The sequence below is a fragment of the Chiroxiphia lanceolata genome, chromosome 2 (assembly GCF_009829145.1).
Source record: "Chiroxiphia lanceolata isolate bChiLan1 chromosome 2, bChiLan1.pri, whole genome shotgun sequence".
NCBI lineage: Eukaryota > Metazoa > Chordata > Aves > Passeriformes > Pipridae > Chiroxiphia > Chiroxiphia lanceolata.
Window position 1 is genome coordinate 83,899,811 of NC_045638.1, and position 24,610 is coordinate 83,924,420.

Here is a 24,610-nt window from a genome sequence, read left to right on the forward strand (position 1 = left end):
GCCCTGCCAGTGAGAAGGCTGGGGAGGCACAAGATGCTGGAAGGGAACATAGCCAGGACAGCTGACCCCAAGTGGCCATAGGGATATTCTATACCATATGGCATCATGTTCAGTACGTAAACTGTGAGGAAGGCTGGCCAGGGGCCGCTGCCCAGGAACTAGCTGGGCGTTAGTTGGCAAGTGTGAGCAATTGTATTGTGCATCACTTGTTTTGTATCTTCTAATTATTTTATTCCTTTTATTATTATTATTATTATTATTATTATTACCACTATGATTATTATTTCTTTACTTCTCTGTCCTAATAAACAGTCTTTATCTCAACCCATGTGTTTTCTTACTTTTACTCCTCTGATTCTCTCCCTCATCCCACTGTGAGGGGAGTGAGTGAGCAGCTGTGTGGGGCTTAGTCGCTGGCTGAGCTTAAGCCATGCCACATGGAAAAATGAGTAAAGTCATATGGTGAAAAGAAAATAAATCTGCCTGGGAAATTTGCCATAACATGGGGAAAAAAATAAAAGTTGACTTTAACTAAAACAAGATCCAGTAGGAAAACTGTTTAGGCCAATTTCAGATGCCATAACTTGGCTGGTTTTGCTCCAGTACTGGCCTACCCTGTCACATTACTATTCAAAATATTTTCAAGATTGCAGCTTGTTGAATTGAGTCCTGGAGTGCAGCCAGGTAGCCTTGATCAATGGGAAAGGGCAGCAGTACAAGAAAAAGTCACAGGGTAGGGGACAGAGATGGAATATGACTCTCCGCCTGGGTGATATCCATCTCAGAGAGAACAATGGAGCAGGACATATCTGTGCACCCACCAAGGTGTTTTGGCTCTCCCAGAGTCACAGGCCTTTTGCAAGGTCTGACAAACCAACTTTGCTCACCTACCTGTAATGTGGTGTTGTGCAGCATTGAACTGAATAAGAGCATGTCTGTCCATGTTTTGCATTTCTGTCAAACCTTGGTACAGGCCCTCAAAAATAAATCAGTCATGCCGCCACAAAGGCAGATCCTTAACCATGGTGTCTCACTGAATCACTGACCTGATTTTGGAGGTCAAAATCTTCAAGTTATGGAAAGAAGTGCTGTCATTTGGTGTTTGCCATTATAAACTTCCTCATTCAGGCACACACATTCACCATGCACACATAAAGGCTGTTGTTCATATGAAGGCTTTTATTAAGGATTCCTAGAAATGCACCAGTAGCTTGAATTACATTGGAAGATTCCTGAGGTAGAGGTAGAAGCTAATGTTCTAGCTCTGAAGATACGCAGTGGGATATTTTGCATCAGTGAAAGCTTTCTTAAGCCTTTCAGTTCTTGTCCAGTGCCTTTCAAGATCATAGTGTATCATGTTTAGGCAGGTAGCTTTAATGGCAAGCTTTTTGTCAGGACAGTGAGCAGGCTGTTCCGTGACAGACACTCATTGGCTTTCACTTTCTTCTTTACAGCATTGCATTTATTTTTGTTGGCCACGTCCAGTCCCTGCTCTAGTTAGGTGTAGGAAAGCTGAGTTACATTTTGAAGATATGGTAAGATTTTTGGAGGTAGGAGTGTTTATTTTCTTCCAAATTGAATCTGAAGAGGTATAGAAATAAAGGAACAAAGATAAACCCTTGTTTCTTCACTGGCAGATCCTGGTATCTTGTCCAAGATGTTTGCAATATGTCTTAGCCATCCAGTGAAAGACTAGAGAGATGTGAGACAATTGACCTTTAAATCTGAGCCCTTAACAAGAGAGTTTTCTTTCTGAATTTATTGTGCTTTCTTCAAGGTATTGCAACTTTATCAAGTATGGGATTGGGTGGGGATTTTTCCATTTTAGAGGTTACATAGCAGAATTATATCCAAATTAATGGAGTTTAGTTATGATGATGTAGCATTACATAAAACTAAATGCTTTTCTGTCCCTTCATTTCCTTATCTATATATTCGATGTTAGAGGATATTTTGAGATACATAGGGATCTAAAAGGAGGAGGACTACATTTACCTTCAGGTTCAGTTCCCAAAATGAAGAACTGCTGTGGAAGAGTAGATTAGAGAAATCCATGGTACAGCTGCTATACACAACACAGGTTGCAATGGAAATGAAGGGTAACACCTGTTCCTGAAGACTTAAATCCACAGTTATTAGGTATTGCAGGAAGAGTAGGAGATAGGAAGGGTATCACCTATGTCCTAGGTTCTGTGCCACTGTAGGACTGATTAAAATTTGCAGGTGACGGAAGGAAAGAAGCAAACAGAGCATGTCCCATGTTATGGAGAGCTACAGGTGTGCCAGAGGGATTTGATCTGTGGGGGAAATTCTATCCCTGAATCTGGGTATCAAGTGAATTTTGAGGAGGTTTCCATCTTCAAGGAACTGAGAAATCAGTACCACTAGAAGCTCCTACAGATCCCATTTGACATATTGTGTCTAATCACCTCTAGAGAAAGAAAGGCATCAAAGGCAGCTATGCAAACCACAACCACCCCTTCATTTGGTGCTCAGTGAAGATAAGTTACAAAAGCTTTACCTCCTGCAGATGATCCTATCCTGCAGTTTTTAAAATATGTAATAGTGGTGAAAAAGCAATCCAGTCTTCCAACAGTCCTTGAAAATACCCGTGAATTGATTACTGAAGGATTTGTACTGCAGTTTAATTTAGATTAATTAATTAATCTATGTTTGTTTAAACTACTGTGATCCTTCAGTGGCTGGTGAATTCTTAGTGCCTTCTCCTTTCTGTTTAGACTAAGCTCTTCAAGGCAGGGACTGTTTATGGCTGTCTGAGTATGATACCCCAAAGACCTCTATGCAGACCTCAGAAACTTATAAGGACTACTGGAATTCAATATTGGATGAAAAAAAAATTACATTTTAAAATATTAAAATGTTTTATAGGTGGTCTTTAGTCCCTGTACACTTAGTCTTGTCCTCTGCTAAATATTTCTGGAGAAGAGAATTCACTGATATTACTGCTTACTTACTTGTGGCCTGAACTTACAGTGCAGAGTCACAGTCTGGGTTTGTTTTTTTTTTTTTTCTTTTCTTTTCCTTTCTTTTTTCTTTGTCCTGACAGAAAGATTTCGGGATTTACTGCTTCTACATTCAAATCAAGATACAGAGATTCTGCCCATCTTTCAGCAGAGACGCTATCCCAAGTAAGTAAGATTGTCTTCTTGGGAGAAATAAAACCTTTATCTCTTTGCAGTGAGGGAGAGTGAAACATTTATAGCATTGTACATGCTTTGGGTGTGAAGTCCTTAGACAGAGCTGTCAGGAAGCCACACTTGCACTATCTTTGCAGTCTTTTGAGTTGTGTCCGGAGAGGCAGACATGCTTTGTATGCATGACCAGCTGTCAGTGGGGAGGTGGTGGTGGTGGAGCACAGATGTTAAGTTGCCTGGATCAGTTTTGTTTCACTGTTGACATAGGCAGATGTTTTGTTAGGCTAATCCCCACTCTTGTCTTGTGGGATTCCATCATTTATGGTGACAGATTCCCTTGTATTTTAACAGGCTTTCCTCTGAAAGGCTGCAAACACTAGGAAACATTCTTTCAGCCCTTTTTTAGGGATATATGTTTGCCTATATCCTTTTATGGAGAGAGACAAATCAAAAGAGTAGTGTTGTATGTTTAGGAAGTCTTGAATGTATTGAGTAGCCTGGAAAATACCTCTTCTTTTTCCAAATGACATACCTGAATGAAAAAATAAAAGCTCCTTGTTATTATGTTGGCTAGAAGAAGCAGTCACTTTCAGCTAAGCCTTGAAAAGAGGCAGGAAGGGGAAAGAAGAAGAAATAGTCCTCACATTAACCATGACCAGAGCGAGCAATAAAAGAAGACTGGTGTAGGATGGACAGAGGGAGGAGAAGGAAGAAAAAATGTATGATGCCAGTGATGATGATGGAAACAAGCAAAGTTATTTATTTGTTATTATTGTTTGGTTGTTCCTGAAATAGATAAGAAGCCAGTGGAGCTAAGTGTTAAATATGTCTCTCAAAATCTAATAATACAAATTTTTTTAAGAGCAGGAAACAATTAGAGGGGCTGAGCGCTGAAAGCTGGACACCTCTCCAGACATCTCTTCGCTGTGAATACTTGAAAATAAAAGTACTCAAGGATGAAATCCTGATTCTGAAAATGGTGAAATTTTGCTTTGATTTCAATGGAGACAGGATTTTATCCCCCTAAATTTATTGTTAGTGTTACCTGTTGTCACTATTTTACTGGAATACTGTGGAGGTACAATATATGAAACAGTGGGAGGCACCTTGTGTGGATGGCCTGGTCTACCTGTTTCACTAGGACTTCCATGACTTATTACTTTTCTTCTCATCCTTTGGAACCCTAGCAGTAGAATGCTTTGCTTGGCTTAGATGATTTCATTTTTTATATGGACACTGTCAGACTGGTCTGAGAACCCAGTTCATTGTCCTTCCTCAAAGAACAGACTTATTTCTACATAAATAATTTCTAACACGTCTGACTTTCCATTTCATTACATTAAATTTATTGCTAGCATTTTTAGCAAGTACAGTCTACTAACAGTATTACACACTGTCAGATTCATGTGCGAATGAGTACCTGTTGTCTTTTGCTTAATGGATGCTTCAGCTCTTTTAAGACCATACAGCAAATAGCTTGTACAGAGCTCTGTGTAGCTTTCCATCACAAAAGGATATGTGTTTTCATCCACGTGGCAGAATTGACTGATTCCTCTAATGTACAAAGTCAGCCAAATTTTGGCACCTAACTGAAAGAAAAGTTTATCTTTGTTCTTAAAAGTAATAGATTTTTGTTTATAATATCATTAATTGGTGCAAATTTGCTTGCTTGTTGTAAAAATTTATCATATATTATAGTTCATTTAGAAACAGGTTGAAGACTATTGACATGTCCAAATTTCCCCAGGGGTTGTCTTTCAACCAAAGTGCTTGTGTTCAGCAAGGTAGAAAACCTGCTTATCTTCATAATATATTTTGTCTTATTCCCGTGTCAGATTTTACCCTTTCATATGCTTGTTTTCACTGAAAGTTCACTTAACAGAAATGAAGGTAGGGAAGAGACAGATCTCATAAATCAGTGTCCCTTCATTGACTTCAGCTGAGCAGTGGTTGGTTGTACTGCATAAGAATCTGAGCAGTAAGGTTGTTGTAATGAGACATTGTCGAGGGGCACAGGCTGGAGTTTGTAATGATTAGGGAAATCTTGAGAATATAGAAGGTTAAGAATAGAAGATAATTTTTAGTAATGACTTAGCTGAATGGCTTGACAAAGCAGAACTTAGTACATAGAAAGGACAAAACTTTTCGCGTATTTAAGACGTGCTCAAAAAGAGGAGATTGGATAGGATAATGTTCAGCACCACTCAGGATATTCAGAATCGCTGCAATAAATATTAAAGGCTAAATAAGCAAATTATAATCCATCAACTTTTGAAAGAAATAGAAACCTTGATGTTCTTGCCTGAATTATGTTCTTGTACATTTATTATATTAAGGCCTGAACTCTTTCCCAGGGAACAGCAGGTTAATTCTGAGTGCATGTTTGTCTCAGAGAGGATGTCTGTGCATTGGATTTTCTGGAAGAAGTTTTCTAGAATATGCATGGATATTGTTATGGATTTTCTTGGGTAAATGTGTTAAAGAAATCTGCTTTTCCCTCCTGGTGGATGGAGAAATGCAGGATCCTTTTGCAGCCCTTGTGTTTGCCTGAGTTTATTCTGCTTAGCTGGCTTAGCTAAGGAGCAAATATCTACTATGGCAAGTAGAGGAGACTATAGAGAGGCCTGCGCTTACAAAGAGGCTTGTGAGGCCTCATGGCACATCACCTTGACTTCTTTGACCTACTACTGTGTGTCTACAAGTAACGTGGCATCATGAGCACCAGTTCTTACTGTGGCCTCTGGGCTGAGATGAAGTTCTATGCCAGCACAGGGGTACAGCACCCATCCTGTCAGCCCAACCTGCAGTATGCATCTCTCACTTTTCTTCTCAAGGCTGCAGAGCAGATAGAGCTTGTCTGTGTCTTTTGCTTCAGTCATATGCCTACAGTAGGATTTCTTAATGAAACACACTGAGCTGCATGTAGGTACAGGTTACAGAACTAGCAAGACCAGAGTAATCCAGGGAAGTCTTTTTGATACCTCAAGTGACTGATGTGGTTCAGAAATCAGATGTCACTAAACCCCCCTCACCCACCCACAGAGAGAAATATCTTGAAGAGAAAACCTGTCTCCTAGCTGACATGAAGCCATTACCATGTCTGTGAGGATTCACATTCCTGAAACTAAGAATAAATCTGCAGCTGTGGGCAACTAAGTGGGTTGGGGTGCATAGCTGCTTCCAAGCATAACTGCCTGGGAGGACCCTCTGCACGGGAACCAAATTACAGACATACTTGCATCTTGTTCCTTCTCTCCCTCACTTCTCAAGCTGAAGTCATTGAGGTGAGTTACACCAGCAGTCAGGTCTGTCAACAAACTAAACTTTTTGTAGTGAATCTTATCCCAACTCCTTACTTTGACAGTGAGCATTATGGCTTCTGTATCTCATAAAAAACTTTTCAGAATTTCACATTTAGCACATTTCTGCAGGAGCTTTTCTCATTATGGTATCAAGCTCATAGTTTTCTTGATTGCCCACTTTACTGATGACATTCCAAAATCTTTTTTAAACAGTTTCACTCGTAAAATGCAAGAACAGCTGAGATGCAGTAAAGGCTACACAGGATTCTTCTTGAAGAAGACACTATGCTCATTAATTTGTCTATGGGGTTCAGCACATGAAAGGGTGGTTGGTGTTAGTAGCGGGGGCTTAGGTTGCTCTATCCGATCAGGATCTTTGGTCTTTTTCTGCTGACTCCACTCTGCTCCTGACTGCCTGTTCTGTGTGCATAAGGGAAGGATGCAAAATTGCCCTGAAGCATCAGGTAGAACCTTTCTCTTGTAGCTGGGCCTGATAATGTCAAAAGAAAAAAAAAAAAAAAACCAAACCCAAGAGAACAGAATGATATGGGAATTGATAAAAGAAGCGCGACAGTGAGAAATTAGGTTGGTGGATGAGAAAAACAGGAGAGAGTCTTACGCTTCACAGAACAGCACTGGAGAGGAATGTGCCAGAAATGCTACTGGCATTAGAAGTATTTAGCAGTTTTCTCTGTCTATGAGTGATTTGACAGTTCAGCAGTACTTTATATTCTCAAGTTATTGCTGAAGTCCTCACATACATATGTGGGTTTTTCTAGAGGGATTTTTTGCTTCTTTTTTTCCCCTCTTCAGAAATATTTGCAGTCTTCATTCTTCTCTTCATTTGGTAGAAAAATTTTTGGATGATTCACAAATTTTGAGAAGAGAAGAAGCTGTTATGTTCCAGCTAATTTGAGTCTCTTCTTAACATAAGGCACAGAGCATTACCCAGTAATCCCTGCATTGTTTCTTGTTCAACCTTAAATTCTCAAGAAATTTAGAAAGACATCCAGACTTTAAATTGAGATGTTAAAAAATGGAAAATTCACAAGCCTTTAGATCAGCTTGTTTCAATTGCCAATTATTTCACTTAGGTATAACATTAATTTCTTTACCTTCAGTTTCCAGTCCCTGCTATCTTACTGCACCATCTTCTGATGAACAAGAAAGTCCTGTACCATCTGAAATGACACCTCCATATAAAAAGTTGGAGATCACTTTAAAAACTTGCCCTTGTCTTGAAAAAAAAATTTCTTCCAGGGTAAAACTTACTAAAAAAATCTCTAAAACTTCTGAAACCTTCCCAAAATTTTCCCTTTTACTTAAAAAAAAATAAAATAACCAAACAAAACCCCCAAAACAAATAAAACAAACAAACAACAACAACAAAAAAAAGGCAAAAAACCCCCACTCAAAACCAGTCAAACAAACAAGCAAAAAATTGAGCAGGAAAGAAGAAAGTATTTTGATATCTGTTTCCATAATTTACACATAGAGAAATAATAGCACTTCTTTGTAGTCAAATAGGGAGACAATCTAAATTAATAAATTTAACTTTTATTCATAAAAAATAAATAGCATGGCAAAGTCTTTAACTTAGGAGAAAAAAATGAACTTAGAACCTAGCAGGTATAATGAAAAGATATTCAAAATTCATTTGCTTTCTATTAGTCATAAAATTTCAAACCATTCTTTGGTGTGTATTCATGGTAATTTAAGGTAGCCTTGTGTATGCACAAAAATGTCAGACAAAGTCCCAGAAAATGGAGGATCTTGATTTTTATATGGATATATTTCTCTTCAAATACATAGTTTTGAAGGTCATCTTTAAAAAGCTGCTGAAAATTTCAGCTCAAACAAAGCCAAATGGTGTTATTCAATTCTCATCATGGAGTAGTCTAGACAAATAGGCGGCAGAAAGTTAGTGCCCGAAACCATTGTGCCTCTGGTTCCCAATTGCTGCTCATTTTAATGATAATGAATCTGTAATGGATTTGTGCCAATTTCCTACAGCTTGAAATCTGAGCCAAGAAACTGATAATATTTCATAAATAATACCCCAAGAATGAAACTTGTATCTTATTTGTAACTGTCTTGAGAACATTTTTCTTTTTTAGAGGAAAATAACTTGTATCTGACTAAAGAAAGTAGTGAGTTGTGGCTTCTAGAACTGATGATGCTCAGTCAATGCATCCATTGAGATTCTCTTGAATCACAGATTGAAGCATGCACGAGGGTAGCTAACAGGATCATGGCCTAGAAACCCAGTTCAGTTTGTATCAGAAACAAAGGCAACATTTTCCTTGGTGTTCAACAAGGGGGAAAATCATGACCTATGTGTTCATAGCTCAGTTTTCATTGTAAAGGCAAAGAGATTTTAATTTGAAAAGAGGTGGAAAACTTTCACAGAGTGATTTTCTATAAAAGGCTTTCTGTGAAGTGTTTTACAAAAGATGTTCTCTTCTTACAGAGGAGAAACTGAGGTATGGGACTCTGATGTGAGTTACCAGCATCACCCAGGAACAATTCTCCTGAGGATGAGGCCAGAAATAGAAATCAGATCTTCCACAGTCCTTTTGGTTGTGTGCAGTTGGGTCTCTTATATAAAATAACATTTATCCTGTTTTCCGCTGCAAAAACAAGTGGCCTGACCATATTGCTGAAATCAGATGGGGAAATTCCAAGTGAAGGAGCTTTTCAGAAATGCCCACACAAACACTTTAAATGCTTTGTGTAGCATTGTATGTTAAGCATGAAAATTAGCATTTTTTAAATGCTTCAAGTTTTATTTCAAAATGCAGGTTAGAGGCAAACTATCTCCTCAGAAATCTGAGTCTCAGAAAATTTTGATGACTTGATTAAAAAAGACATACCTGCTTAAGGAATCTATAACGACCTTTAAAAGAAACTCAAGCTGCTTAGGGAGAAGAATATTTATTAGGGGGTTTAGTGGTTTAGGATTTTATCTCTTATTCTTTGTTCTTTTTTCTTTTTCTTTATTTTTTTTAATGTGACTTGCAGTGATATCAGGTTATCCTGTAGAGCTTGCAGACCGGTGCAAAGTTGACCTTCATGACAATGAAACACTCGCTCTAAGTTAAGGTCATTTTCCTGTCCCTTGGTGGTTTTACCAAATGGGAAGAACAATATTAGCAATGAGGTAAAGACTGATAGCTGTTCATTAAAAACAGCAGTCATGTTATAGGAGTAAAAATTCAAGTATTGGATCTAAATTTTTTTGAAACCATAGTGAAAATGGGAAGAAAGAGGGCAGTAATTCATACTGTGCATTATGTCTTTGAGCTCAGATCCTACAAAGAGTCATGTGGACACATGCAGATAATATCAACAGGACCATTAAATATTTAGGATTACACGTTAAACTAAAATGTGGGTCATAAATTCCTCAAGACAGAGGCTATATTTGTTTAGAGTACCAGTACAATGCTCCAGTTACTTGTAAAATAAGACATTTTGTTCTGTTTCTAAAAGCCTCAAGTTCATGTAACAACAGCACAGAGTGAACCAACCACCTTAAGTCTAGAGGAATTTCTCTGTTACCTTCAAGAGGGCTCAGACCTGAAATCCAAGGCACAAGTGCAAATCTTTCTCTGTAGAAAGATGTAGAAAAAAGAATCTGTAAGAGATTTGTGCAGCAACATACATGCAAAATTGAAGCTCTGCGTGCATAGATATTGTCTTTTAAGTACCAAGCATTTTAGAATGCTGCTTTCATTTATCTGTTTATCATAGCATAGTTGTGGCTCATTAGCAGTCATGAACTGTTTTATGAAAAACATTGCAATAATCCCAACTTAGAATGGGAAAGGGCTGAATGAGAATAAAAGATACCTAAACCTTTCAAGATATTTTGGAGATGAAATCATTGCTTTGTTCGAAGTGAATGGGATAAGATAAAACACTAGAGCTGGTTTTCATTTGGCTATTTGGGAGTATGTGCATGGTTCTTGATAAAACCTGTTGATTTAATTGGTATATACCTGCCTATTACTGAGCAGCAGTGTGAGACTGTGGGGAATTATCTGCACCAGATGTCTTGAGGATTTTTTTTTTTAAATATCTCAAACAGAATTTATAGTATATTGAGGCAGGAAATTATTAGTGAAGTTCTTTGGTTCATTATGTAAGAGAAAGTTATAATGATCCCTTCTGCCCTTACATCCAGTTTTATCTAGTTTTAAAAATAATGGCTTATATTAGTTAAAAAAAAAAAAAAAGTAGTTTCATAATTACCATATTACAGAAATCCAAGCACCAGCTCTGTATAAAAAAGAAAAAACAAGTGCTAAAGAGTTTTGGTTGTTAACAGGAGTGATTCCTCCTGGGCACGATCCTGTGCAGGCTACTTTATATGAACCCTCTTGAGCAAGGGGGGTTGCAGTAGATGACCATCCAGAGGTCCCTTCCAGCTCCAATCATTCTGTGATTCTGTGGTTCCATATGAACTCTATGGATGAAAGGGAACAGCATCATTCATTCACTCCTATATGCCTACGTGCACATTAGCAATTTATTTTTGGCCCCATCCTTTCAGTGAGGACTCTGGAGGCTGTTTCCCTTCATAGAAGCTGTTAAAGGAGGCAGCGTCTTTGACTGGTGCTTTGTTAGCAAGTCTTGGTGAAAAAGGGAAGAAAGAAAGATTCTTGGTTATAACAACAAAGGGTGAAATGGACCTAAACATATGAAAGAAACTAGGAGGGAAAAAAAGCTGCCTGCCATGTCATCCTTTAGGTTTCATGTACAAGTAAGCCATAAATGTATTTCCTGTTCTTTAACAATGGTAGAAAATTTGTCAACACTCATTGCTGTTCTGGCCCTTCCCCAAATAAGATTGAAGAAGCAGGTAAACTGTTAGATAAACATCTAATCTATACCATCAAGTCTGTCTTCATACTGTTTAATACCAAGAGTAGAGGGGGAACACAAACTTTCAAGACAAAGGAGACTGTTAGGGTGTTCTAGTGTTACATAAAATGGACAAGGATCATTTGTTCTCTTAAAGACATGAGCCTAGATTTCAGTTTTAGCAACCTCTTGGTGTGTGGTACTGGTGGAGTGGTTCAATTCTGAGTGCCAGGCTCTTTAATATATATGTCAGGGAGATGCTTCACATTTCTTTTTCATGGCCTTTAAACTCTTAGTGATAATCAGGGAAAGCAACAGGCCCATGTTGATCTAGCAGCCATTCCCTGTCTCTTCAGAGAAATGGATGGGGAATCTGAGCTGTGGGATGCCAACTGGACCACTCTGAATTGAGCATCCCCAAATAAACACTTATATCCACCCCATTTCATGTAGGAAGTTGTCCCAGCAGCTGGGCTAGAGCGTAGCTCAGGACTAGCAAGTCTTAAGAATTGGCAGTGGTAGAAAACCCATCTCATCCTATAGTATGTTACTGTAAATGTTAATTAGCCTCAATCATGAGGCTGGGAGTTGGCTGCTGGGAGACACTGCCCAGTGGGGCAAGCCTAGCCCCAAGGAAACTTCTTCTATGACCTTGTCAAGTGGTTTGCAAGAATCACAAGTGCTTTTGAATGACCAGACAGCTAGCAGCTGGAAAACATTGTTAGCAGCTGCAGAACTGCAACAGCCCATGATATTAGCTGCCAAATCCTTTCTGAGTGTTGCCTAATTAGCTGGCTAAGGCTGCTCATGAGCAGAATTGGAGACTAAAGTAGATAAATCTGAACACAAAAGCTGTTTGAATAGAAGATATACACTGATTTGTTTGATGGTGAAGATAAATTGGATGATATGCAGAGTTCCTGGTTATTGTTTTTTAAGGGAAGAATTTTGTGAGCTACAGATTTGTCAGAAAATTACCAGTCTAGGCGTCTGCACCTAGAGTGAGGCACTCGCATGTGTCAAGTCAGCTGATTAGTGATGGGTTTCTTTGGAATCATGAATGTAGGACATTTTTTCTCCCTTTAAGCAATGAAAGAAGATGTCTTACAGGTACCAACCGGAAAGAAAAGATATGAAAATCATTTGCTTTACAGCCTAATAACTTTCATGTAACGCTTTGCTTTATGACTTCATTATCCATTGCTGTCAAGGTATCTTTATAATACAAGGTTTAAATTAAATTTGTGTATGATTGAAAGTCATTTAGAATCAAATTCTCATTTAAAACCAAACATTTAAAACTTCTGCATTCCACAGAAAGCTTGTATAAGACAAAATTGCTGCATACTCCAAAAACCCACATGGGAGCGGGATCAGTCCTCCTATCCCAAATCCACTTGACCAGTATGGCAATTATAACCTATACTACAACCTATGCACTTATCAGTGCAAATATTCTGTGTATCCTCTCTGCTGTCAAAAAGTACTCAAAAATGTCTAGTGAAAGCCAAATTTCCAGGGACTGGGGTTTTATTTGCCTCTGCATGGTCCATCATGATGTTACATAAGGATATTATAGCTTTACTTTATACTATGTCTTTAAGATTAAAGTAGAATTTTTAGGTACATTACTGTTAGTGATTTCTAATATTCTTAAGGTTTAATTACTTCTTCTTTTTTAGACAAATCACCATAACAGATTAAACATCTTTATTATATTGAACCAATTCTGAAGGTCTTACAGTAGATTTTTTTTTTTTTTTGCATGGATAGCTGAAGTTTCCTAAACTATATTTGAAATGTGAGCATTTATGTCCAGTCTTTTCTCCAAAATGAGAGTATTGCATCCCTTCTCAAAAGACTTTGAAAGCTATTTGTACTTTATTTTTTGTTCCATACTTCTTACCTTGTTGGGAAAAATACAGCAATGGAAGTAGTTGTTTACAATTTTTCCATCACCTGGTGTTATTTTACCAGACCAAGGCCAAAGAAATGGTGGTAGAACTGTGTCATGCATTTTCTTGTACTTCAACTTGGATAAGGCAAATCATGTAGATGTAATGTTGTCTTTTGAAGGGATATAAATCTGATATTCTGGCCATTTGGGCACTGTGAAAATGAAACTTTCTGATCTTAGTAATATATCAAGAGCATATTCTGCAGTTTTCAATAGAGGTATCTCTAGGATTTCAGCTCATCAGTCTATCAGTGAGAATTAAAGGTGAGAAATACCTCTCAGTTTCCTCAGATCTAGGAACTGGCACTTCATTCTAGCTGGTGTAAGGTAAAATCTGGAGTTGTGAACCAAACTCAAGCTTTCTGTAATTTTTTAGTATAAGTTGCAAGAAAGACTAAAAAGTACCAAAATCCATTTTTTAGGGTGCTGCAGTGGGCAATTTAGTGTCTGTGCCAGTTTTTCTGAGTGGGAAGGGCAGGGACTGCTGGTCTGAAGGATCATAGCTGATCTGAAGATTGTAAACGTCATTGGTTACATATTTCAGTTGTGCCCAAGTGAAATGCTCTGTCACTTTCCATCCAGAAAAAGCAGACATTCTGTGAAGGACAGTTGTTACATACCAACCTCTCCATTAGCCTTGTTTTGTTTCAAGGAAACAGCATGGAATTTTGCTTCAACTCACATATGTAAAATGTGCTGCTGAACTGAAGTAAAAAGAAAAAAAAATCTAAAATGTTTGTTTTCTAAATGACTTGGAAGGGAGCAGTGATGCTGAATATTATGTGGTCTGAATGGAGGGAGGGAGGGGAGGAAGGAAGGAAGGAAAGGAATGAAGGAAGGGAGGGAGGGCAGATGTAACTTTCAGGTTTATGCACAGTCCACACATTACATGGAGAACGATACCTTAATTCAAAAGAACAGGTTTACTTTATGGCATCAGCAGAGCAAAATCTAATGAGCTCGTTCAGTGACATAAGGCTCTGGCTGTAATAAGAGGCTCTGGGCACTGCTCTTCTGTGACATGCCAGTGATGTTAGTGTGATGGACACCTGTGCTCCTTCCATCTTGTATTGGGGAGAAGAGTTAAGGAATGTCTTGTGTATTTATCTGTGAATTGCTGTGTCCTCAGGAGAAAACAGGCTGAGTTCAGTGTCTCCAAATCTTCTTTCACCCATGGTTCCATTAGCACTAGAACATCTAATTCAAAGCTCTAGTGCAGCAGAAGGGTTGTCCCCTGAAGCTCAGCTCCTGCTTCCCTCTTTCCACAGTCAGCCCAAGCTGAGATGATGAACTTTTCTAAGCTTTCACTGCTCCATCTGTAGCAGTGCTTTGCTGTCTGAAAGCATTTTTGTGTGTGTATCACATTGTATGCATGTATACATGTATATGTAGTGACATATATACATGTCACTACATGTATATATGTGTATACACATTTTGCTTCATATTGTTAGATGACAGTAACTGGCTGTGTAGTGATTGATGGTTAACTTTTTTTTCTGGTGTAAATTTGCACTACAATTAAGGAATCACTTTAAAGAAATCAGTGCAAACAGTGATTAGCAAAATTTGACCTGTCCCTCTCAAGTCATTGATAGCAAAATAAAGCAGGTTGGCTGCAAGCAGCTCTAAAAGTACCACTGGAGCCTAAGAAATCCATTTATCTTTGTATTGGCTAGGCCAGCTGTTGTAGTCAGATGTACCCCCCCTCACTGAATTAACTTTTTTGTTATTTATTTGGCCCTGCACTCAGATTCTGGCACCAGTGAATAGCATCTGCACCATGTAGAAATGTTTTGGCAATTATGAGCCAATTAAATTTGGCTCATTCCCTTGTTCTATTCTTCTTGTGATGTCCAAGGAGAAGACTCATGACTGAAATATTTAGCATCTATTAAAAAAAACAGAAAGCGTGTCTTGATTCTGCTGAGTCTGGGGTCTGTTTATCTCTGTACTGAAGGTCCCTTGGAGGATGAAACTTCAAGGGACATTACGCCATTAAACTTCTTCTCAGAAAAATATATATCAAAAGTACTTCTTTTACATTTATGGTTTATCATCACGGGTCACTGGTGTTAAAAAAGGTCCCTGTGCACTCAAGTATTTGAACATTGTCACCTAAGGTTAACAAAACTGATGAATAAAATTAACAAGGAAATAACAAGAATGGTGGCTTTGTCCGCAGTCAGCTTTACCCTTTCTTTATTTTGTTTGTCTTGGCAAGGCTTCTCCAATGAGATATGAAGCTATTGTTTACCCTTTTTTAAACTATCAGGTTTAAAACTGTTAGATAAGAGCCATCAGTTGGACAGATGGAAACCGTAAAACAACGAATCTCTAGGAATACTCCTTTGTGTAATGTTGTATTCCTTTCCTTTTACTTGCTAATTAAGGATTGTGATCCATTTATCGATGGGGTTTGTGACCACCATTACAGGAGTATTTATGGGCCTCACAAACTTTTATTGGAGTCATTGTTGCAATGCTCTTCTTTGTTTGAACCTAGAGCACTGGGATTTCATCCACTGTGTACTGCCCATTTCGTGGTGTATTTGCTTGCAAATACAGGTATCACAGCAGGATAAATAGTAAAAAGCAGACTCAGTATATGTATACACTTGTATAGTGGATATCTGCTTGATAATACACCTTTTAGTCCCACAGGTCTAAATACTGATATCATGTAATTCAGTGGCAATTTTGCCCCTTTTTTTGTCTGGAATCAGAATTTTTTTCCATTGGGAATTCAACAAATAAAAAAAAAAAAAAAAAAAAAAGAAAAAGCCAGTGCTGACAGGTGGCAAGCAGCAAATCGTTCTTAAGCAGAGACTTTTAAAAGGAGCGAGATACCAAATAGGCAGCAATTCATCTTGAGATGTGTTTTTTCAATATATCAAATAATGAATTATAAGGAGGGAGATGTAAACACAAAATTAATTAAATCATTGGATTTAATGACTAGGGAGGATAATACAGTTCAGACCAAATGTAATGAAATTTCTGAATGATCTGGCAAATTTTAGGAGATGGATGGAAGAAAAGGACGATGAGTTGAAATAGTCAGAAATTTCAGAAAAGAGAAATTATCATCCTTGAAGAAGAAACAGTGACATGGGGTGGGGGAATTGTGGGGATCATACTTTATAACAGCCTTTTGTCTATGTGTATCAGACTATGAAACCTATTAGAATCATAGAATCATTAATGTTGGAAAAGACCTCAAAGATCACCAAGTCCAACCTTTGATCCAACATCACTATGTAAACTAAACCTTAGCACTAAGTGCCACATGCAGTAATTTTTTTAACACTTCCAGGGATGGTGACTCTACTGCCTCCCTGGGTAGTCCATTCCAATACTTAACCACCCTTTCAATGAAGAAACTCTTCTTGATGGCCGACCTGAACCTCCCCTGGCACAGCTTGAAACCTTGTCCTCCCATCCTGTCACCAGTTGCCTGTGAGAATAGACTGGCTACAACCTCCTTTCAGGTAGTTGTAGAGAGCGATAAGGTCCCTCCTGTGCCTCCTTTTCTCCAGGCTAAACAACCCCAGCTCCCTCAGCCAATCCTCATATGACATTCTTTAGACCCTTCCCCAGCTCTGTTGCCCTTCTCTGGACACACTCCAGCACCTCAATGTCTTTTTTGAAGTGAGGGGCTCAGAACTGGACACAGTATTTGAGGTGTGGCTTTGAGTAAACTTAAACATTAAGCTAATTAAACTCAAACTAAGTATCCCTTATCTTGTGGAGGGGAGTTCTGAGAATGTGTTGTTACCTGATTTCACCAAAACAAAGAGTATATCTGAGGATGTAAATGACATTCTGGAAATGGCAGTAGATCAGCATAAGGGAGATGGGATTAAAAGTCTGGATTTATTGTCCTCTCTGACTGATCAAAACTGGCATTTTAGGTTAGATCTGAGGCACAGTCCTGTAATCTGCATTTCACAATGACAACAAACATGATGGGGATCAGCTTTACTGGTGTGGGGCTGCAGGACACTTGATTTTGTGCAAGAAATCTCATGTGTCATGATTTGTTGTGTCTTTATAGAATGGCAAGACCAGTCATACACAGTGGGGTTTCTCTGTATATATGCAGAGCAACTTCGGGGTCCTGGTCAACAGGAACGGGTATTGAACCTACAGGAAAACTTTCTTTGGCTTAGATCCTGACTCTGTGCCTGATGCTGTGATGCCCAGCCTCTCCCTCTTCAGTTCCTTACAGTCACCTTGCCCTGCAGCATTGTTTCTCACCCAGTGGGTTGTAGCCCTCAGGATATTCATGAAAAGCAGAGGTGGGAAAGGTTAGGAGAAGAATTGTGTATTTAAAGTACTTAAACACTAGTCCCCTCTCTGTCTCTCAGCAAGTCACCCATCTGTTTTGTTTGTGGTCACCTGTCCTCTCTAAGCTTCTTGTATATAACTCATAGAAATGCTAAAAATCTGTTACTATGAGTACTCTTACAGCACACAGAAAGGTAAGAGCTTGAAGGAATTTAAAAATTCAAGGGATAAAAATTTCTTTATTTTCAATAACCCAAGAGAGCTCCACAGAGGCATCTTTGTATGGTAGTGACAATGACACTGCCACCTATGAATAATAGTGTCATTATACAGGACCTTGGCAGGACTGAAACTGGAACACTGCAGACAGTAACGGGCCATTCACTCTGAAAAACAGAACTTGAAATAAGAAGTTGGAGCAGGTTCAGAGAAAAACAAAGAGGTCAGGATAGTCAGAACTGCATTGAGCTCATCTGTGATGTAAAGCAGTATATTCTCTGGTTGCTTGATAAGCTTCTGCCAGTGAATCTATATGCAACTCATCTCTAGGCTTCTGTTGACTTCAGAAATTCCTTCTCCAAGTTGGGTGATCTCACTCTTATTCTGCCATTTTACTACAACTGTGTATGGTTCACTCTACTGTTCAACAGGTTTTCTTTCTTTCCATTTTGGCCTTGCCAGTTTTCTGTATCCCTTTCCAGATACGAGACTGTCTGCCTAAGGAAATGAGCTTGTCTGACCATCAGTGAACATCTGGAAGCCATCTGAAGTTGAATTATCACTATCTTGCAGATCTCTTGTCAGAGGAATATTTAGATAATGTCTTTTCTATGCTTTCTAGCAGCTAAATTCAAGCATAGATTCTTTATAGACCCCAAACAGTAATTACCTGCTTCATGAAACTGCCCTGAAGGAAACTTACTCCTATAGGCACATCCACTGGCCTGTATAGGATGTGACGCTTACGGAGAACATCTTTCTGTAAAGAAAGTGTAACTATGAGAGACATTTTCCTAGAAAGAGTTTTCCAGATAAAAGATGGGCTTGTAACTGGACAAAGTCACTTTACTTAACCCAATGTAAGCCTTAAGACAGAAATGAGTCAGCAGTGAGACATGACAGATTCTTCTTGGGACTTTATTACATTTCAAGTAATTTTTGTGCTTCGGTTTGCTATATATTAACAATCTCATTTTATTGCAGGATTAACTACTTCATTCCCCCAGCAGAATTTACTGTGAGATTTGTCCTTCTTTGTTTTTTCTTCATATTCTCTTCATTTTGAATTCTTCATCTCTTCTTAATCTAGTCCAAAGAGCCTGAGCAGGCTGACTTTGGAGGGAACCATGATGTGCCTGGCCTTGTCATCAGATTGATCTGCTGCCAGCTCTATCTTCCAGCAGTCCAGTCAGCTGCTTCTCTTCTCCCCTATTTTTTTCTGCAGATACCTAGCTAGGATTTTAAATCCTGCACTTGTCATCCTTCAGATTTGTCAGCAGAAGCCAACTTTTGTTTTCCCAGCTCAAAGGTGTAGTGGAGGTTAATTGTGTTGTGTGTTTCTCCAGGAGCCAGAACAAGGACGTTTGTCCCGGAAAAGTGCTGCCCTACCTGTGTCTGATCCCTTCTCCAGCCACATTCTGTTCTTTCTCACAGTGTTTATTATCAACAATACTTGGCTGTAGTTGCCAACAGTCCTTGTTTGGCTCCACAGCTATTTATCCAGCTAGCGGTGTTTGAAACGTACACAATAGCCCCCTTGTCTTCTAGGCTTCTACAGATACTGATGCTGCAGGTACTACACTGATGTGGAGACATGGGATATCCTGTCCCAGTCAGTATAATTTACCAAGCGCGGAAGAGGGCTAATATTGGCACTACTTCCATGCCATGTGTTAGATGGCAACTCTGAGATGATCACCAAAGGGAATGGTATAGGCAACAAAAAGCTTCCTGTGAGTATTGGAAGAGATCAAAGATCAAATACAGAAGTGGATTACTCTAAAGTAGAAATTCTATTTGCAGTGAGACAGGCAGATAACTACTGTGTCAGTGAATGAGTTGTGGAGAAATAAAGTCAAATCATTCAACCTGATTGTGGTTGCTGGTCTACAGCATTTTATCACTTAATCATGTAACAACCTAAATTTTCAAAAAGCAAGTTGCAACAGGTCATTAGTTGCAATAGTCATCACAAATACTCTTTATTTTTCTTTATTAGCTGAGGCAGAATTGGTAGGACACAAGTTTACAGAGAGGCAAGGCACTTCACAAAATAAAAACTGTAATTGGTAAGGAAAAAGTCTAAAATTGGTTTTCTTGTTATAATAAAATTAAATTATGTGATCTTTAATCAAGTGAATACATTTTGGAAACATTTTATAAAAAATGACCATAAAAAGGCTGCCATGGAGAAAAATTACTACATTAATTAAGAATATTGACCCCAGAATAAGGAACAGAAAGTACATGTACTTTAAGAGAACAAAGTTGCCTCAATACATAATTATACTTGATTGTAGTTCTCACAGTGGTTTTATAGACCTTTTAATGGAGTAAATGAATAGTCTAAAATGTTGCTTTTTCCTGTGATAGTCAGCAATGAGTAATCAGAAATATTGTTCATCTAAATATTCTAGGCAATATTTAGATAATTTTATTCAATTCTGAGGAAAATTAACTTGGTCTGAGAAGTTGCCTTCAGATTTCTCTAGGAGTCTTGAGCAAGGAAGAGCCTCATTTACAAGGTTGTCTGTCAGCTGTGCAAGTCTGTTTTCTGTTGCCATCAGTGGTAGTTCAATCTCCATGCTTTTTTGAATGTCTCATTCATAGTTAGGAGGTTCTTTTCTTGTTCTCTACCATCCTCCTCACTCCTCTGTTACAAGTCCTGTTCCCAATAGGTTGTTGTACAACTTTTGCTGCTATAATGTTCTAGCCTACTCCTATGGTATCTTGTTTTGAATCTGTACTGTGTCTTACAGAAACCATGTAGCTCAATTAGAGGTTTACAGGAGGAGCCTTATCCATAAAAATGCAGTGTGCCTGCTCCACTGTTTCACTTTCTTGCCCTTGTCATCATGCCTTCAACTTTATTTCCTCCTGCTAAAGAGTTGTAAAACTGGAATTTCTTATTTGGTCATCTCTGGGCCTTCGAGAATATAATGAGCTAAAGAAGGTGATTTTGTTTTATTTTGCCCAGTCAAGGAGAAATAAATAGAATTAAGAATTACTAAAACCATGGCTCTTACAGGATTTTAAAAATCATAGTTTGGCATGTTTCTATGGGAAGAAAATCTGATGCTAATTGATTCTGTAGAGTTTGGAGCCATCTGTTGTTATAAACGGATGCTTCACTAACTGATCAAGAAATCATCTTCTGTAGAAGGGAAAAGGAAACTTTACAATTTCTGGTACATATTGTAGGAATATGTTTGAAGTTGAAGGGAAAAAATGTGAATGATCAATCAGAAATTAAACTCGGGCGCTTAATAAAATCAGAAGAAAATGCCTAATGAAACCTAAATTAGAATCACAACCCTTTTCAATCTTGCACAAATAGTATGTAAAGTTAATTGGACCCACTGGGTTTTGCAGTCTACTTGTCTAAGGGCTGCGGATTTCTTTAATGGAAATATCATCCTTCACAATTTCGGGAGAACACATGGGAATCTCTGATCTAACGTGCCAAATGTCACATTTTGTGACATCTTTAAACCTTGAAAGCCATTGTAGTTTTGGAAATCCATATGAACCAAGGATGATGTGCTTTGTTTAGTGGTGGTTCTTCTTCTGTAAAAGGCTTTTGGTACTGAAATGCTGTCAGTAATCACAACCCCTGGAAAAATAGCATCAGAGTTTACACTCATATATTGAGGCTTAAATATGACATGAAGTATATATTGACTTAAAAAATGAAGTAGCTGTCTTGATTTTGCTTCAGAAAATATTTGAAAATCTCTGATGGTAATAATTGCACTTCTTTGAAAAATAAAATCCCATAATTTGTTGTAGCTAGGTTTTTACTGAGAACTGTGAATTGAGCCTTGGACTCCAAAATGTTCTAGGACCTGCAGTAGTCAGTTTTGCTGTCTACAGGCCTACCATATCAAAGACTGTCTCTGCTACAAGGTTTAGATTTGGGTGGTTTCCAGTAATTCTTTGCTGATGTCAATTGTCTTAGTGCCCTGAAGAAACAATCATGCATCAGGAAGCCATGATGATAGACAAAGTCACACAGCAGAGAGACAAACCAACTTAAACTGGAGAACAGGAGACAAGAGATGGATACAGTCAGACAGCAAAATTCAGGAAACAGTGAGACAGTACTGAGCCAGATATCACTAAGCTACAATGAGCACATCAGTAGTCTGTTTCTTCAGCTATCAGAGAAAGAGGATCTTAAGAAGGAATTTGAAGAGAGATAATGAAATAGCTCTTCAGATGTTTACAGAGAGTCCCTCCCAGGCATGAAGGGAAATGTGGGTGGAACATGGAGTCCTTTTTGAATATTTGTCATGTGGGGGTGGAGGCTGGTATTGTGGGTTATCAGAGAGGGGGATTGCATCTCTCTAGTCAGAGTTACAGCAGCAGAAGAGCATAAGGAAACTGCTTCAGCCATTACTCGGTTCCTTGGAGTTCTCAGGCTGTATCCATCAGTACTTAGCTGTTGTTTTGGTAGGACAAGTAAAAGAGAAGAACAAGCATGGTAGGAGGGTTGTTTAACTATTGAAGTCAATGATGTAGGAGTTTTATAAGGAACTGGGAGGGATTCAGCTCCATTAGCTGTATTGACTATGTCTCGTGACTGTATCAAGAACTTAGTATGCTCACACAAAGATACTTTCATGTGGGTCTTAGTAAGACTGATACCAAGGATATAAAATCTCATGCTACTGGGTGAAATCCTTACTCTTTTGACAATGGTAGAGCTTTGCCACAAGCTTCAACCGGACTAGGACTTCACTTTTTGTCCTCTATACAGTACTTTGTATCCAAGCATTTTGTTCAGCTTGCAAACAATGATACTTCTTTAATTAAAATTCCTACAATTTCTTGAAATAACTCCCCTATCCATCTGTTATTCGACTAATATCCCGATAATATCTTACTGTAAGTGTCCCAGAGAGCCTGGAAAAAAATGGTGTTATCATCATTTACTGGTGGGTAGTAAAGTACAATGTAAGCATTAAACTTTTAGAAGGGCACCTACACCCTGAAGTAAAGCACAGCATGGAGATCCAAGTCCAAGAGGGGTGAGCAGGTATCTCCACACATCACTGGGCAATTCCTTATGGAAGATAATAACTTGGGTCTCAAAACCAATACAGCTACCTTTGTCCCTGAGACAATGTCACCCAGTTTAGGGACAGTCCCATGTTACTGCAGTTGGATTGCCCAGCACTGGAATGAGCTAGTTTAGCGCTTGCTGGGCCGTTTTGGTACCACTGTAACACAGAAATGTGCTTTAAATAGAAAATATTTGACCATCTATCTGTAAGATGCTTTTTAATAATGTGCTCTGCTATTTTTTTGTGATGTATTCTGTTTTGAAGAGCTTTTCTTTCTGTTTCTGAGCTAAGAAGTTGTGCCAGAATAAGTGAGAGCACTCCTAAGTCTGGAAATGAATACATGTGGAAAGAACAACTCGTTATTTGAATAAGTTTGCCTGAAGGGTCAATTTCTTAACTTTTAATAAAATTCCATACCCTGCCTTCATGTTAATTAAATTAAAGCTGGGGGATAGGAGAGCATAGCATAGTAGTGTGATATATCTGGGGCACAACTCAGGAAACAAAGTCATCTTACCCCCCTTGGCTTGACTTGTCTTTTTATTGAGTGCTGTGAGATTTCATTTGCAATAATGAACTACTTTTATGCAAAACTTTTCAGTCCTACCAAATGAAAAGAGGAACATGTTGACAGAAAACAAAAATTGCATAATCTCTGCAGAAGTCTATGACTGAATTGCTACTCTGTTCAACCCTGTGCCTTTTGATATGGCATCAGAAGGTTTCTTGCTTTCACTGACTTGAATAAAAGAAGGTTCAATTCCTAAATGACCACTGCCATTAAGGCATCAGGGCCACATTTATCTTAGTTTTAATTATTCCCATATTAAAATGGTGCATGTTTATGACATCCAACAAAATCTTTCAGGGAGATAATGTTATCCTTGGAATCAGTCTTTTCAAGCATTCTTGTGGAGTGGGTTAACTCAGTAGCAATATTTCTCCACCTTTTTCCCCATTTCTCTTTCTCACACTTGGAAGCAGTGACTTCTGGCTGTTCTGTGCTGACATGCACAGAACATGCAGACACAGCAGGAGGTTCTTGGCTTTCTGATTGCATTTGCAATCCAAGCAACTGCTCCTCACTCCCTCAGAGGAAGATGGAGTGGGTAAATAGAAATATTTTGCAGGCCAGATGGGGCTAATGGACCGCAAACTGGAGCAATCCGACCAAAATACATATTTAATTGCAGGTTATTTCTTAAATTTCTGGCGTGCACTGTGCTTGACTAGTTTCTGGTGACCAGATCTAGTTTTTGCATGTTTCAGCTCCTGATCATGTCAGTGATATTCAGTGGCACTCAGACTTCCCAGGAATTGCTAAATCCCTTCTGAGATCAAACATACATACTTCAGGTAGTCCTCAAATAGTGCAGTTATGCTAAGTGGCACCCCTACATTATATGACTATTGTCACATCCACCGTGGTCATTTCTCGAAAAATGTGTTTTGCTAGTTTGTTTTTATGTTTTTTGCTTGTGTTTTTCACTCAAAATGTTGGCTTTCTGTATCCAAAGAAAAGTTAGTGCTGCTTGTCCAAAATGCAAGGAATTTCCCTCAGGCCTGTGGTTTTGCCCTTCATACCTTTAGGAGCAATTCTCTAGATTTCACCAGCTAGGCACGGTCTGCTTAGGATAACATGTATAAGAGGTATGCCAGGAATGACATGGGACCTCGGTTGCCTGTCTTTGGTATCCAGTTGTTTTGATTTTTTTCTTTTTGACATACTCTGCTATCCCAAAATTTGATCTTGGT

The 24,610-nt window shown here is 38.5% G+C and overlaps 1 protein-coding gene across 2 annotated transcripts in view; it reads left to right on the top strand.

The window, feature by feature from the left end:
• Positions 1 to 24,610, top strand: part of NOX4 (NADPH oxidase 4) — a 112,909-nt gene that overhangs the window by 63,819 nt on the left and 24,480 nt on the right. For both annotated transcript variants that reach the window (XM_032679201.1, XM_032679202.1), the window contains exon 13: positions 3,068 to 3,149. In XM_032679201.1, coding sequence (XP_032535092.1) covers positions 3,068 to 3,149 — 82 coding nt within the window. The remainder of the gene's footprint in view (positions 1 to 3,067; positions 3,150 to 24,610) is intronic.